Raw genomic sequence first — 16,647 nt, 5'->3', positions numbered from 1 at the left:
TTGGAATAAAGTATGGAAAGAGTGCGCATTGATGACATGCGTATTCACAAGATGCGTATATAGAAGCGGCGTATGCACCAGTGTCGTATTCAAAAGATACGCCAAGTGCGGATACTCCAGTTTCGGGGCTTGGTACAACTTCTATTCCTAGCCTAAGTATATGCGTGCATTCATATTTTGTGCTACAAAAATGTCAAACCTGAATCATGTTAGCAGATCCCTAGGGACTGCAATCCAATGGATGAGGAAGAATGAGATGGCGCCCCCGCTTTGTATATGCTGGCTCCACTTTGGGTGATCAGACCAGGCTTAGAGCAGGCTGCGGGGGTGAAAGTCTCCGAAAAAGAGACTTGAGCTTCCAAGAGACGTTTTTTTTCTGACGGAAAGTTGTGAACTGTGTAGCAATTGTTGTTATGTTGAAGACTAGACATGTCAAGCCCGGAGCGCCTTTTGATTTGAACGATCAATATCGTGGAAAGTCAAACGCTAGGCTAACAGCACACTTAAAAAAAGAGGACTTAAGGTCTTAACCCCGCTAGGCGCATTTCATGTGGAGCAAATGTTAGGCCCATGTAAGCATGTGCTGTGCATTGCAGGTTTAGTGGGCACATCACCTCGAATGCTGCATCATCCCCTCTTCTTGGCTCGCGCAGCCACCCGAAAGAGAGAAAAGTACAGTTATTATTCGTAATGCTCATAGGCATGCATAAACTAACTTATAAAATGAGTTTGACTTAGACCTGTCACATATTCAACTCGAAATTGATTGTCGAGCCTGCCTTTCAACATGACCGGAAACAAATATCCCTCTCTCTACGCAGTTGTGCATCAACGGAAAGGTGAGAAACATGAATATTGACGTCTCCCGGAAATGCCATAATACTGACGTGCATTGAAAGTTGGTGGATAGCCACTCATCCGAGAGATACTCTCTTTTCAACCCAGTGGATGACTCGTTGTTCTGCGACCAAGTTCAATATGCAGCAGCCGAAGATGTGGATGCCGCAGTTGAAGCAGCAGAGGCGGCCTTCAAGGGACCTTGGCGAAAATTCACAGCTACCCAAAGAGGAGAAGCACTTGTAAAACTATCCGCTTTGATTTTGGAGCACAAAGAGGAGCTGGGGTATTTGGATGGGACTTCTATCGGAAAGAGCCAGGCTGCAGCCACCGGAGAAGCCGAGTTTGCCGCGTCGATTCTAAGCTGTACGTGTCAGATACCTTGTCGTCCTAGAATGTAGCAAAGTTGACTATTTGCAGACTATGCTGGCTGGGCCGACAAATACCCTGGCGAGTCGTACCCCGGCGAGGACGGTTTCGTCAAAATCGTGCGACAAGAGCCGCTGGGTGTCTGTGTCGGGATCAATCCCTGGAACGGACCTCTCGCAATCATGGCTATGAAGCTCGGCCCTGCTTTGGCAATGGGAAACGTCATCATTCTGAAGCCGAGTGAGAAAACGCCATTGGCGTCAAACCGTCTCGCATTTCTGGCCTCCGAGAGCGGTATTCTCCCACCGGGCGTATTCCAGAGCTTGTCTGGTGCCGGAGCAACCGGGGCTATGCTTGCAAACCACATGAGAGTGAGAAAGGTCAGCTTCACCGGCTCAATTTCCACAGGGAAAAAGATCCAAGAAGCTGCCGCGAAGAGCAATCTTAAGCGAGTAACACTTGAGCTGGGTGGGAAGTCCCCCTCTGGTATTTTTGAAGACTGCAACTTCGATAATGCGGTCTGGTGGTCTGTATTTGCCATCACTCAAAATACCGGTCAGGCATGCTTCGCGGCGAGTCGAGTCTATGTGCAGGAAAGCATCGCAGATAAATTCGTCGAAGCGTTTACCAAGGGGATGTCACAGAAGCAAAACGAGCTTGCCCCTCTTGCGGATAAAATTCAACTATCCCGGGTATCATCGTTCTTCCAACGAGACGCAGGAAAGACAAAAATATTGGTTGGTGGAAAGCAGCACGGCGACAAAGGGTGCTACTGGGAACCAACCGTCTTCTATAACCCGGAGAAAGATGCTCAGGTATATAATGAGGAAATCTTCGGACCAGTGGCATGCATTAGTACATTCAAGGATGAAGAGGAATTTTTGCGTCTTGCTAATGATACTGAATATGGTCTGATGGCTGGTGTTTTCACCCAGGATATCAACCGCGCCATGCGAATTTCCTCGGAATTGGATAGTGGAGTTGTTGGAATCAACTGTGTCAGCACAATCAGCTTACAGACTCCTTTCGGAGGGTCTAAGCAGTCTGGAATCGGAAGAGAGATGAGTCACTATGCTCTCCGAAGCTACAGTGAGCCAAAGACAGTTCTCATAAAGTAAGTGACATCTCCAGTGATACTCACTTTGATGAGCGTCCAACTGATATTATTATAGCATGAACTATTAGGTTGCAATTTGATGTTTCCTAATATACTAATTTCAGAGTAGGCAACTTGGAAAAAAAATATTAACTTGAATTTTGTTTTGAAGCTTTACGGCGCTCCATAGACGCAAGGTGGTCAGTAGTTTTATACGGAGGTATTGTAGAGTGGTGTTATAAAGGTTTCCAAGCCCTTGTTGACCGGCCTGGTCTCCGCCTTCCGAAGGCGAACTAGTAGCCACCTAAGATAAAATAGATTAGCTACTCTATTCCATCTTACAGTCTTCTCGAAATCGCCTTGACTAATACACACTGAGAATCGATTTTCTGGCCCCACTGCCAAGGCCTTAGCGCATATTTATTATTGAGCTAGCCTTAAAAGATGAGGGGTGTGAATGAATGTGCTGCTTTGTTACAGTATGTGATTTACAGTACCCTCGGAAAATCCTATAATCCATCTTGAGAAGATGGACTCGAAGGACCTCCGTGGAATTCTATAGCGGATTCCTGCGCACCAGACAAAGCGGCCAGACAACTTACCTACGTTTTTCCATGTGGGGTTTTTCTGTGGGCTCTTCTATAGGCGTTGCCTTAACGGTGTGTTATGCTCGCAGTACTATTGTAGGCAATTTTCCTGGACTTGATTACTTCTTCCAATTAAAAACCGATACCACTTTAGCGATTTTGTTTTCTTTGGTCCCTTGAACACTCCACATTTCTGTAGTATCCTCTCTAGGGAGCACAGTGATAAGAGTACAGCTCAAAAGTGTGAGAAGAGTAAAACGATTATTTGTAAACTTGTTTGCTTGAACCTTTGAATACGTAATAACAGGTTGTTAGTAGGAAAGATGATGTCGTCTTGCTGTTCGTTATAATAAAGAAACTTTAAGACTTATAATCTAAGCTATAGCGTTAAATATGTAGACTGCATACGTTCTTTCATTGATGGTCTAAAATTTTTTTAAATGTAGAAGACTTAAATATATTCCTAAGAATGCTATAGAATAAATCAGTGACCCTTTCTTCCTTCAGCCCGTAAGGGGTTTGGCGTATGTAGACTATTTCGCGCAAAATGAATTCCAGAAAAACTTTCCGGCAATCTGAACAGAGTACTACGGGATCTGATTGGTCGCCCCGTACATACTCCCAGCCTCGGAATCTAGGCGCATTCTGTAAGCCTCCCCAGTTCTATGTGGTGTAATAGAGAGAGAGAGAGAGAGAGAATGATTGTCACATTCCAAGCAAAACATCCAAGTGCTTATTTATAATAACAAAACCTAAGGGGTTAATTAATGAACGTGAGCGGACTTCTTATAACACCCTCTACTGGGGTAGGACACAATTGATCCCGTACGAGCAGTACGACAGGTTGACAACTAAATTTCTTTCATCTTAAGCGAACGCTTGTTTAAAGATGCGTTTCGCTCTTCGCACCATCTTATGCTGCGCTGCTGTTACTGCGCTCTCCGGAGAAGATGCTCTGAGAAGGTGGGGTAGCCCTAACGGTGGGGGTGAGGTTTCCCATGGGGGTAACAGTATTGGAAATGGGAATGGTGGCGGGATTAACATTGATACTGGGGGTGGCGATATTGGGGAGATCGGGGTCGGGGTTGGGGGTGGGAGCGGGGGGAGTTGCGACCCGGCCACTTGTGACGCTCAGGTAGGACACGGAAATGACTGACGAGGTTGTATGAATACTAATATAATGATTACCACAGTGTCGAAAATCAGGGAATCAATCTGGATCCTGCGACAACGGTAGTGGATCTCCCAGTTTACTTGGACTTCTGCTTGGACAAACTACGCCGTGAGTCTCTATCTCTGATTATCTAAGACTCCAAGACTGCAGAGCCATTGAAAGCTGATATGAGATAGGGGATGTGTCTGTACACCATGTGATGCTTCTTCTATTTGTAATGGGCAATGTGTAAGATGCCTGTAGACAACATATTTGTGACAATAACAATAACTAAAGAGTGCTCGACAGTGCGCGTCCGGTCTGACCTGTTGCAATGGAGTCTGTACCAACCTCCAGAACACTCCTAGTAATTGTGGTACTTGTGGAAACAGTGTGAGTTGTCCCTAACATTTATGCTTATAGGTTTACCGTTGTGTCATTGTTCTTATGGCTAATCTGATTAATTCCTGCGTCTCTATAGTGCCCATCTGGATCGACTTGTTCATCAGGCTCCTGTAGATGCACTGGATCAGGAAGCTTCCAGACGCAGGCCACCTTCGCTGTGGGGTCTGAACCATTTAGTGTTGCAGTGGGCGACTTCAATAAAGATGGCCATCTGGATATCGTCACTACGAATGGCGGCGATAATACAGTGAGCGTCTTGCTCGGGACTGGATCAGGAAGTTTCCAGGCGCAGACCACCTTCGCTGTGGGGTCTGAACCATTTAGTGTTGCAGTGGGCGACTTCAACAGAGATAGCCACCTGGATATTGTCACTACGAACGGCAACGATAAAACAGTGAGCGTCTTGCTCGGGACTGGATCAGGGAGCTTCCAGGCGCAGACCACCTTCCCTGTAGGGTCTGCTCCATTTGGTGTTGCAGTGGGCGACTTCAACGGAGATGGCCATCTGGATATCGTGACTACGAATAGCAACGATAATACAGTGAGTGTCTTACTCGGGACTGGATCAGGAAGCTTCCAGGCGCAGACCACCTTCGCTGTAGGGTCTGCTCCATCTGTTGTTGCAGTGGGCGACTTCAATAGAGATGGCCATCTGGATATTGTAACTGCGAATTTCCGCGATAACACAGTGAGTGTCCTGCTCGGGACTGGATCAGGGAGCTTCCAGACACAGGCCACCTTCGCTGTGGGGTCTGCTCCATTTGGTGTTGCAGTGGGCGACTTCAACGGAGATGGTTATCTCGATATTGTGACTGCGAATGACGTCGATAGCACAGTGAGCGTCTTGCTCGGGACTGTATCAGGGAGCTTCCAGACACAGACTACCTTCGCTGTAGGGTCTGCTCCATTTGGTGTTGCAGTGGGCGACTTCAACGGAGATGGCCATCTGGATATCGTGACTTCGAATTCCGCCGATAGCACAGTGAGCGTCTTGCTCGGGACTGGATTAGGGAGCTTCCAGACACAGGCCACCTTCGCTGTAGAGAACGATCCACTTAGTGTTGCAGTGGGTGACTTCAACGGAGATGGCCTTCTCGATATCGTGTCTGCGAATACCGCCGATAGTAACGTGAGCGTCTTGCTTGCGACTTGTGTGGATTGACCAAAACAGGGTGACTAGTCAACCCGAAGAATCCATATCCTTCAATATTAGATCTATCTTATTTCATAAACAAGAGATATATTCGGGGCCGCTCTGGATTAGCTTCTATCGTTTCCCTTGCTTGGTTCATTTGGTTGAACATTCTTGAAGACGTATTATACCGGCGGTGTCTAGATTATGGTAGCCCCTTGATCTTGGCTGTCATCACATTCAATGACTTCACAAAGGCTAGACTTTATATAGGAAATTGCAGGTCTGGCCAAGACTTTTTTTCAAATTCAAAAATGTATAAGCATAATAAAGGTGATTCTGACCGGCCCTGTATAGGGAGCTGGCTATATAACTATCGTTTCTTCTGTGTGATCTGGGTATTCTGGCTCGGAATCGATCCGTTCCTAGGGACTAATGTGACCTCCACAGGACCAACAAAATATTCCATGGGTCAGCCTCAATCCATTCCTCTTGGCGCTATAAAGGTTGCCTGATCGCCAACCTAAAAATATACCCTCTCCTTCAACTCTTTCGACTGAAAAGCAGATAATTTCTTATAAACTACACGAAAGGCACTTTCCCTTGACTATAGATTCGTTATTATTCTGCGGCAATAACGATAAAACTCGAAATTGGAAATGACCAGGGATCTATCACAGCTAATTTTTGTCCTTCTTGAGATAAATCAGGAAATCCGACTATAGTTAACGTAATTCCCGGCCGATCTGGCCACCCGGCCGTCCTGGCCACCCCAAAACACCATACCAAATACGATAAATTACAACTTCATATCTCCACAAATATATCTATTTAGGATAAGATATTAAACGTATACAATTTAAGTACTGTTTCTAACCTACTAGTACGGTATAGGAAAATTGCTTTAAGAATTAGTAGAGATATACGGGTTCAAGTCTAAAACGTCAAAATTACGCTGCATTTTATGGTAAAGTATCGAAATAATAGCCTGAAAGGTCTAAAATCTAGATATGCTCTTTATATACCCCGAGAAATGCATATGCTAAATTTTTGACAGAAATGAATCTCTGGTGGTTGAAATATAGAGGAATCAATAGTCAGCATCTTGTATGTGTTTTGGGGTGGCCAGGACGGCCAGGAATTACGTTAGGTCATGGCTGACTGATTAATCGCCCCTTCCTACTCTTTAGAGCAGCCGGAGAGTCCACAGCGTACTATCGACAGTCCTGGATACTGCAGTGGGTCAGGCACATATTCTACACCCATCACCAATTTACAATACCGTTCAAACTGCATTTTACGGTGGTCCTCAATTCACTGCGGGCAGCTTAATGATTGATCTGCGCTAAGGTCTTGGCAGTGGGGCCAGAAAAGAGTGATTGAGTGTGTATTGGTCAAGCCGATTTCGAGAATGACTGTAAGTAGCTACTAGTATGCCATTAGAAGGTGGTAAAAAATAGTAGGCAATAGGGGGTTGGAAACTTTTGCAACACCACTGTAAAATACCTCTGTATACAACTACTGACGACCCTGCGCTAATGGAGCGCCGTGAAGCTTCTGGTATACAGTTCCAAGTCTATTCTATGGTAAGAAAATAGAAAAACACATTTTGAGACCGAACAGAAATAACACGCCACAGAAAAATAATGAAAGGACTCATGTCGAAGGGCCAATAAGGCGTCTAGATGTTTGAACCTCCGGAGAAAGACTTTTTAACAAAGCTACAAGCTCATCTGCAGCTTGGATCAAAGTATCGTCCGAAAGTGGTTTCAACGCGTCGAGAATGAACAACACCCGCGTAGTGTCATCTGTCAACGCTGTCCGAGGGCCTTGCCGCCAGTTCCAGCGCCGGCAAGTGATGCCTGTGTTATCACACCAGATGGGTTCTCCAGCCGTAGCGAGCTCTGTTTGAGGCTCTCCGCCAGAGAAGGTTTGAAAAGATTCTTTGCCGGTGGCGCGGAGCAGAAATGCGGATCCGTCGTATTTATCCAAATCCTCGCCACCAAAAGGGATCTGATATTTGACAGAAATACCATTGTAGATATCCGTCAATCGGTTGATACGTGGTAAGCCATTTTCAGCGCGACGAGTCAGGGCCTCCAGACTATTTCGTGTCTTGTTCGGCTTGGCTCCGAAGCCTTTGTAGGCTTCTCTCCACGCAGCGATATGGGGGAACTCGGTGATAGGAGTGCCGGCTACCATTTCCTTGACATGACTCTCTGCTGCCTGGAGGACCTTCTCGCTAGTCTCATCGCTAGGGCCCTGAGGAATGCCCTCCACAATCAGCAAGAGAGCTCTATAGTCCGGTCGTAGTTCGAAAATTTCAGGAGCCACATGTGCTGCTTGGAGTAGCTTCTCGGCAACCATTTTGTTTGCCATAGTTTGTAGACAAAGTAAAATAAATAAAATTGTTCGAACTGATTTGAATCGAAATTAACGGACTCGGAGTTGTATAGTCAGCCGTTGACCTGAGCGTATAGTGGTAAATATTCTCAACTCAAATCAAGGGCGAAGCGCTCTTTATAGGGTGTTGACTTAGCCTCAAGCGGTCAAAGATTAGAGTATTGCAAAATGAGTCAATGGCAATTCCGATGCAAAAATTTCTCTAGCCTGACCAATCTAAAGTCGAAGTTGGAAAGATCATGTCCAGCAGATCTCGGTTGTTATAAAATGCCGCCCCACTCACGATAACTTCCTAAATTAGTAAATAGTGGGGATGGGGAGCATCTAGTACAATTCAGTTCCACGGTTACAACCGAGCCATATAATTTCCCTTTTCTTCTTCTTCCCCGCCAGAAGTCAATTTGAGACTATTTTCATCTATGACATCCGCCTGAAAGATGCAGGTAGTCGAAACTGGCGCGCAGTATTTTAGGAAAGTCTAAATGATCCCAAGGCGGCTCTCGTTCAAGTCGTAAAACAAACAACAGAATACTGGAAAATTATCGGTATTACTTAAAATTAACTGTCAGTAGCTTTCAGGATGATTAGTCTGCGATTTTGATTTACCACTAGAGCTTCTTCATGTCCTGATCTCCGTTCATGGTCTCTGCATCCTTCTGGCGCTTCTCAGCTCGAGTACGCCCGTGGTTCATGACCTGGTGAAGAGATGGAAGTCGGAAGTCTCCAGATCCATGGCAAATGCAGACTCAAAGCCGAGTTTTGGAGCTTTTCCATTCCTCCAGGGCTCAAGTAAGCGTAAATCCAGGAATAACGACGAGGCTTTGAGATGATGTAGTATTTATTACCTAGCTCGAAGTTGGTCCCATCGCAGCTGTAGTTCGCCCTGAAAGAAAAATCCCCACGGGATGAAAAACATGATGTTGAAAATGCTGAAAATAGTTCGACCCCATCCAAACTGAACCACAGCCTCAATGATGTACTGGATAATGTCCACGGGGGAACCTCGTGGTGCTCGCCATCCTGGTCCTTGGAGATTGGCTAGTATAAATTAGTTAGTGCCAATCCCCAATTGATCCAGATTTTAGCAAGAAGCATTACCGCCATGGTCAAAAAGAGAAAGAGAATTTGAATTGTTCGCGAAGATTTGGAATGGCGAATAGTGACGAGGTTCCGTTAACCCGGACGTCCGAAGTTCGACTTAGTTCCCAACCGCCACTACTACAGGCAGGCACGACTGTTCCTCACTCCCCTCATATTTACTGGTGGTGAAGGGAAAGAGCGACGCCAGGAACACGAACAAAACAAAACAAAACATTCATTGCGTTCAAGTTGCTTTGAATTTCCTCCTCTCCATTAACCGCACGTCTACGAAGAAGCTTTCTCTCGCCTGATCATGGGCATCATTGGAACGCCATTCTCAAACACTGGATACATTCATGGAAACACGGGAATAGGAGGAGGGGGTATGCCGCCTTCTTGGAAGACCTGGATCTGCTTGTGCCTCCATCCATAGGTCTCGCAAGACGACACAGAAGAGTCCGACTAAACTTTGAAACAACCCATGTCCAAGCGACATTCATGGAAAACTAAGATGCGATTCCTGAGGTTCATTCGAGCACTTTGACTCTACTTTTTCATGCAAAACCCGAATGTCATAGCGACAAGATATCATGGCCATTATGCCTCGCATTTCTCTCCGTGGCCGCAGAGTCAAGCCCTCGTCATAAACTTCTCAACTCGCCTTCAACTCGCCTTGAATTGACCGCCACCCGTGATCAAAAGCTTCGCACAAGCAATAATATGGTCAAATCCAAAGGGGTGGCGTTCTCTTGCGAATGTAAAGACGTAATCGCATTGATCATCCTCTTCTTTGCGGTAATTCCTGACTGGTAGTATTCCCAGTTATAAAGGATTTTTTTTTTCAAGTCAATCCGCCGGAAGTTAGCAAATGGAAGAATTGGATCAGGGATGCCTCCCAGGCGAGGCCTTGGAAAATGTGCATCAGCATTGCGTATACGGGGAGGAACTCAATCACATTCATGATGAATATCATAGGAGGGAGAGGGAAAGGCACATTCACTCTCTTCCGAAGGATGATGTGGGAGTAGCATTGAGCGAGTTCCAGAGCCAGGTGCATGTCATAGAGAGGGAACTAGCCTGGGAGTTACTGACTGAGTCTGTACGGGCGAATACCGTCCGCCATCGCAGGGCATGCTGAAGAGCCCCTGGAATATTTTCCTGTATTACTACTCGTCTGGTCTTAGAGGACAGTAACTAATGGTAGACAATAGGCAGTTAGAAACTTTTGCAGTGTTACTGTAGACATAGATTGAGTATATCTAAATTTGTATAGAGATTACATACTAATCTGGATTCAGAAGGGCCCATGGTCCATTTAGCAAAAAGGGACTATTGTTCCATTTAGCAGCTCCCAACCCCGCAATTGAATACTCATTTTGCTAGTCCGAATTAATCAATGTCGCGTGGGCTTTCAGTTCTGTTTTAAACGTTACGTTTTTAGCGGCTTGTGATTGGTCGAATTATATTGCATTTGTTTCAGCCTCAGTCCCTTCAAACGGGATTGGGGGCTTCTATTACGAAGAATTTGGCCCCTACTCTAAGAACCTATGTTCAACGAGACCCTGATACCTGGTAGTAAGCTGCATACCGTGGGAGAGCCTCGTTACAAGCTCTAGATAATTGCAGTTCCCCATGTGGTCAATTCTAATTTCGGTGAACTGCTGCTCCTAGCGTCTTCTACCAGGCGCCATGCATCAATATAGTGGATTCGGTGGTAATAATTGAGATACTGGGCAGAAACACCAGTGCAACAGAAGGCTGGGGTAAGTAGAAAACCTTGATTAATGTGTGATCGGGGGCTGTCGTCAGCCCATAGCTGCGTACGAGTAGATCACGAATGGAGGACTTGGCAGATCACAAAAATAGTTGGCGATCCTCCCTCCTCCCCCCCCCTCCCCCCCACACACTCGCCACCTTGACGAACTGTATCGAAGCGACCGACTCAAGCGCCAATCTAGTAAATGTTAAACTACACCCAGCTTATGGGCTAATAACCGCTTCAAACTGGACTCAAAATGGCCGTCAGTCACATTCAAGACATTGAACAAATGGTTTCCGGCCCCCGTAACAGCCGGTGTTCGGGGTATACAGAAAGTAATAAGGGTGGTGCTCATTCTGAAACAAGAACGCGACGCCGAGGGACACTTCGCCCCTAGCAGCCCAGCCCCACGAACCAATCAAAATTCAACAAGGAGGCAGAGCCGACGCAATAATAAATGCGACCTTAAAATATAACAAGGGCGTTCGCCGGGGGCCGGAATTTCTTCCTTCTCAGACTCGAAGCTATTTTGCAGTCCCATTCTTGAATCGCAGGTCGATTTACACCCCCACCCTCCTTTTTGTTTTTGATCGCCGATTTACATTTCGCCCCATTACTGTTGATTTTTTGATTTCGCTGGACGACTTTCTTCACTTTCTTTTTTCTATTTTTCCGGATTCTCCGATATTCACTGCTTTTCGGAGGGACGAACCGGCACTTCCATTTAGTTACACACACAGTGCAGCACAGCCCCGACGATAAATCAATCAATCACCACTTCCAACACACTGCGCAATTACCATACAAAAAAGTTATCTCCGAACCAAAATACGATGCAATGAAGTTTCTCAATCTTTTCTTGCTCGGTTCTTTCGCTGTCTTCACTAGCGCAGCGCCTATTTCCGAAACTAGCTGTTTTAAAAGTACGTGAGGGATATGGTTGTGATTCAACGTTCACCAGGATCGAGGACTAATAATTGTTGCATTTCATAGTGGGCAGTGGTTGCGGAATTAGCTCAGATTGCTGTGGTGATCTTACTTGTGGTTATTTTGCGGTGGATGGTGTTCTGGATTGGACGCAGAAAGTGTGTGGGCCGAAATAAGAACTTCAAGTTTTTGTCTGAGGAGGGAGGGTTTCAAACCGAGAACTTGAACGATCAATATCTGGTTATATTGTTCGGCTCAGTCGATCGGATGGATTCCTCGGTTCTATTCCAAGGTTGGTATTGGATTATGTATGTAGCGGGGCTGTGTATAGCTGGACATCCAATTCCTATTCCTCAGGCATCCTACCTCGAGTAGTACTAGTACTAGTTCTGTTACTACTGTTTCTGTTTCAAATGACCGAAAATTGTATGTATCGAATATGGGCGTTTCTATTCTAGTCATGATGCGTGCTAAACTTTATACTACTTGACGAAATCGCCAAGGCATATATAGAAAGGAATACTTGGCGATGCTTAATCCTCATCCTCTGGCGCATCATCCACTCCACGGAGCCAAGCACTTGAAGCGTCGACGGCCGCCTTACGGACGTCACGCTTAGGGTCATCCAAGACAAAGCGCAAAGATCGCAGAACATGGGTCTTTTCGGAAAGAAGTGGGGAGATAGATGCCGGAGCACGAGCGTTGGGCGCAGCCTCGGAAACTATTTGCTTCGTGGCGAGCAGGTACAGACATTTGAGAGCATCCACGCGAAGACGAGGGGTGTTGACCGCTCCAGATACCGTCTTGATCTCCGTCGTTTTCAGGAGTCTCATGACGAGGCTGTGAACGTGTCCGCATTGATCAATAACCGCAACGCCATTGTCACGAATGATCACAGCGAGGGTATCCAGAGTTGCCGCACGGACGGCAACCGAGTCGGCAGTCTGCAAATCAAGAGATTGAAGGAGAAGAGGGAGCAGAGTGAGGGAGCTCTGGCATGACCAGAGCTGTGGAGATGGTAGACAGGATGCCAGCAAGAGCAGTCAAATGAGCGGGCTTGATGTGGTCAGATGTTTTGGTAGCCTGAGAGGCATCATCGTTACCGGCAACATTGACATCACGGATACGAGACGAAATCAACGGAATGACTGTGGTGAAAACACGCTGTTTGGCCAACAGGCGAACTTGGGCTCCGTTCACTACAGAAAGCACATCGTCATCACCGAGTAGAATGGCAAAGCCGCGTGCGGCAGAGAGGCTGGTTTGCTGATTTGGCAACGAAAGGAGTCCCAGGAGTGAGGTCAGAATATGAGTGGTAGTTGGCGCAATGCGAAGGACGAGTGACTTGGCGAGCCAGAAAATAGTACGGATGGCGGCCGGACTGAGAGATTGGGGATCCTGAGAAACCAATGTGTCGAAGAGCTTTTCGGCGATATTCAAGTCCTGCTTTGAAAGGAACTTGTTGGTGAGTAATGCCAGGTGCCGCAGGAACGAGAGACTAGTGGCTGGCTCTGTGCTTTCGGAGAGTGAGCGGCGCACCAAATCCGAAAGCAGATCGGACATATTGGGCAAGGTATATGGGAGGCTATTACTGCAGTCTTTGGACAAGCCTGCAAGGAGGTAGGTTGATAGAATGATAGTTCGCTCATGGTCGGGGGTTGTGTTCTGGAGAGAAAGGCACAGGCGAAAATTCCGATGGCGTTGCAAACAAGCTATACACGTTTTCTGCGACCTGTTGTTGTTTTTGGGCTGATGAGGATCGCACAAGAAGATTGCACAGTCGTCCGAGAGTGTCCAAAATGGAAGGATCAGCCAAGATTTGATTCTTCGCCCTCCCAGATGCTGCCTCTGCAACGTTGCGAGACAGACCCACGACAATTTTATCAAAATACAAATCAAGATTTGGATCAGATTCCATTTGCCTCTGATCCATCACGTAAAGAAGTGTCATCAAAATGGCCCGGGGATACGCCACAGATCCCGGCTGCTCCTTTTGGAGGAGTACCGAAAGCTTGCTAAACAGCCGACGGAAGAGAGTCTCGAAGATATCCCTTTCAACGCTGATTTTGGCCAATGTATCCAGGGTTGAGAGGTATGTCGTATTGGTGTCATCGTCCTCATCAGGCAGAGTGGCGACAAAGGCAGGGAATGTGATGTCCATAATCAAACGAGGCTTGTACTTGGAAATTTCTGCAAGAGCTGTAATGGCTTCTTTTTTCAAGTCATCCCGGCCGACTGACTCTTCCTTCAAAAGAATTTCGTCCAAGTACTGGACAAACAAGCCAACTTCGTTGTCCTGGAAAAAGTCTCGCAAAGTTGAGAGCCTTAGGAATCCTTTCAGTGCGGATACTCGGAATGAAACCTCTTCCTTTGCAGAACCCATCAAGGCCTGGCCGAAAATATCTGAGAACTGATCCTTGAATTCCAGCAACGGGTTCTCGATAGACGCTTCACCACCTCGAGTTGTCCATTGCCCAAAGACCTTAATGGCAGACTCGAACAACACCGACAATGTTTCGAGAAGGGCCCTTTGCTTGACGATTCCATCCGCTTCTTGGTAGATGGTGAAGATAGGAGCGACGACCGTCTGCACAATAAGTGTGAAAGCGACAGGCGAGGATGATGAGAGCGCACTGAGGATCTGTTGAGCGGGCTTTGCCTGCTTTTGTTGGGGTTCCTGAAGTTGCTCGTTGCACTCCTTGGTGATGGGGCGGAGGTATTGAGCGAGAGGCAGATCTTGCGAGATTTCTGTAACACCCTCGGAAAGTCGCTGTCCAATGCCGTGGAGAGCTTCCAGAGATGACTCGGACAAGAACTCTTCTTGAGCATTGAGGATTTCAAACTTCAAAACCTCCCATATGGTGATGGAATACCGCGACACGGTATCGGGGTTGTAGGAGTGCACACAAGCAATAAGAGCGTTGAGAGCATCTTTCTAGAAGGAAGTTAGACGCAGAGCTCAGCCGTAAAGCCTGGATTTGTAGATACATACCTTAACGTTAGGCGACGTAGAGTCCAGCTTGTCGAGCAATGCCGGGATGGTATGAGGGGCAAGTTGACTCGTTGAAGAAAGGCAGTCTTGTAGTCGATCCTTCAGGTCTTGCGCGGTGATTCCGTAGGGATCGTTTGGTGGAGGCCGGAAAGTAATAGGGAAGTAATTATAGACAGAGTCGAATAGTAGCTGCAGTGGATTAGCGGTGAATTTTAAGCTCTGTGTCCAGAGATCGTACCTCGACGTAGTGGGAGATGTCCCATTCCATCATGACCACCTTGAGGATGGAGAACACGACCATCAGATTGCGAGGATCCTTCTCTCCGGTCATGATGTCTACCACACCAACAAGTGAAATTTCTTCCATGTCACGAAGCGCTGGAATTCGTCAGTCAAGCCTTCACCAATTGAACAAGACGTTTCAACCCACCCTTTCGGTGCTTCAGCATCAATTCGTTCAACAGTTGGTAAACCTGGAATCGCTGTGACTGAGATCGAGATTGGAGATCCTGGAAGTTAGAGAACAGCCTGTACAAACGTCAGCATTACTCTCCCTATCACGCATTTCCGTGGATGTATGAATCGGAGCTCAAAAGAACATACGCATGCGCGGTATTGATAGCCAAGTCCTTAGTGAAGCGGTCTAACCGCTGGAGTGTATCCAGACCAGCAATTGCACCCCCATCCTCTACCCGATCGCAAAAGAATGTCGTCAAGACCTGTATCTGCTGTCGTGATAGGTATTTGGGCGGGAGGGACTTGATAACGGAGGTGAGGAAAGAGACCGCCTTTCCGCGCAGGATTGGGTCTTCATCGTTGATGTATTCACCAAGTTGCTGAACAATCTCAATTAGGGTAATCTTCTTGCTTTCGAGGTCTATATGAAAAGGCCTCGGTTAGAGTCATGAGATCGGTGCAATGCGGGTGGGCGAATGCGGGGTGCATTTGCGGTGACTTACCTTGGGCCACGGAGTCGGCAATGCGCTTGGCTTCTTCTTTGTCGTGGTCCACCACGAGCAGGAAAGTCTGTAGGGCCGACATGATTGTCAATTTGATCGACCAGACAAGCCAAGCGTGTGCAAGAGAAGTAGCGACGAGAAGAAGCAAGCAACGAGTGAGTGCCACTTTCGATTCTTGCGGCCCTTATCGATAACAGTCAGGTGACCCCGCACTCACCGGGCGCCAAGATTTTGTATACCTTTGCATGCTTACGACTGAAAATATTAAATAATCATGAATTGCAGGGAAGTTGAAATATTGAAGCTATTACTATGGTCCTTTCTGTACGATACCCCGCCTAACCAAATAGCCCATGGTTAAGACTGTTGGCAAGGAGCTGAATAATCTAGTCATTTAGGGTTGATGTTGGTGACAGTTGCGTAGTAATAGGCAGCTGTCAGTGGCCCGTTTGTAATTTGCTCAATTATTCAACAGGAGATCCTACGTTTCTTCCTTCCACACTCTACTGGCACTATATCTCCCAACTTGCAAATGCCCTCCAAATTCTGATCCCTGATTCCCAGGGCAATTTCATCGCCCAGGCCGGGCAACAGGATTCCCAGATTCGCCTCGGATCCAGATTTATGTATATCGGGGTCCACGGGTGTCGTTTATAAGATAATTGTACAAATTCAAAGCGAACTCTTTGATTTTATCTCGCAGGAACCCGCTATCACCGGACAAACCCCCCACTTTATGCCTTCGGAATAACCATGCGGTTAAGCCGCGATAAGCAACCACGCCAAGCAGCAACGCCAAGACTGCCGGACTATTACCGACTCGCGTCGTATTGGAGATTGAGATATCTTGATACCAGTGGTTCCAAACAGGCAATCCTTTGCTTTCTTATCTCCCTGATCTAACCCTCCTTGGAAAGGTGGCTACCGTCCCCTCTAACCGACGATGCT

The 16,647-nt window shown here is 46.8% G+C and overlaps 4 protein-coding genes across 4 annotated transcripts; 2 read left to right on the top strand and 2 right to left on the bottom strand.

Moving 5' to 3' along the window:
• Positions 1–787: 787 nt before the first annotated feature.
• N7509_004102 (aldehyde dehydrogenase family protein) lies at positions 788–2,391 on the top strand (the record flags this gene model as incomplete). Its single annotated transcript, XM_056628739.1, has 4 exons — positions 788–839; positions 946–1,203; positions 1,258–2,320; positions 2,379–2,391. The coding sequence occupies 4 exons, from the start codon at positions 788–790 to the stop codon at positions 2,389–2,391; spliced, it is 1,386 nt and encodes a 461-aa protein (XP_056491473.1).
• Positions 2,392–4,677: 2,286 nt separating this feature from the next.
• N7509_004101 (FG-GAP repeat domain-containing protein) lies at positions 4,678–5,609 on the top strand (the record flags this gene model as incomplete). Its single annotated transcript, XM_056628738.1, has 2 exons — positions 4,678–4,694; positions 4,772–5,609. The coding sequence occupies 2 exons, from the start codon at positions 4,678–4,680 to the stop codon at positions 5,607–5,609; spliced, it is 855 nt and encodes a 284-aa protein (XP_056491472.1).
• A 1,626-nt stretch (positions 5,610–7,235) lies between these two features.
• Positions 7,236–7,946, bottom strand: N7509_004100 (B3/B4 domain-containing protein; the record flags this gene model as incomplete). Its single annotated transcript, XM_056628737.1, has 1 exon — positions 7,236–7,946. One exon carries the CDS (start codon positions 7,944–7,946, stop codon positions 7,236–7,238), a length of 711 nt encoding a protein of 236 aa, XP_056491471.1.
• Positions 7,947–12,281: 4,335 nt separating this feature from the next.
• N7509_004099 (MET18/MMS19 family protein) lies at positions 12,282–15,781 on the bottom strand (the record flags this gene model as incomplete). Its single annotated transcript, XM_056628736.1, has 8 exons — positions 12,282–12,692; positions 12,751–13,413; positions 13,469–14,683; positions 14,741–14,929; positions 14,979–15,118; positions 15,171–15,268; positions 15,344–15,617; positions 15,700–15,781. The coding sequence occupies 8 exons, from the start codon at positions 15,779–15,781 to the stop codon at positions 12,282–12,284; spliced, it is 3,072 nt and encodes a 1,023-aa protein (XP_056491470.1).
• Positions 15,782–16,647: the final 866 nt, after the last annotated feature.

This window comes from Penicillium cosmopolitanum, assembly GCF_028827165.1.
Source record: "Penicillium cosmopolitanum strain IBT 29677 chromosome Unknown utg000005l:1.0-4006212.0:1.0-4009387.0, whole genome shotgun sequence".
Classification (NCBI taxonomy): Eukaryota; Fungi; Ascomycota; class Eurotiomycetes; order Eurotiales; family Aspergillaceae; genus Penicillium; species Penicillium cosmopolitanum.
The sequence above is the reverse complement of the archived record's forward strand: the minus strand, read 5'-3'. Positions and strand labels throughout refer to the sequence as shown.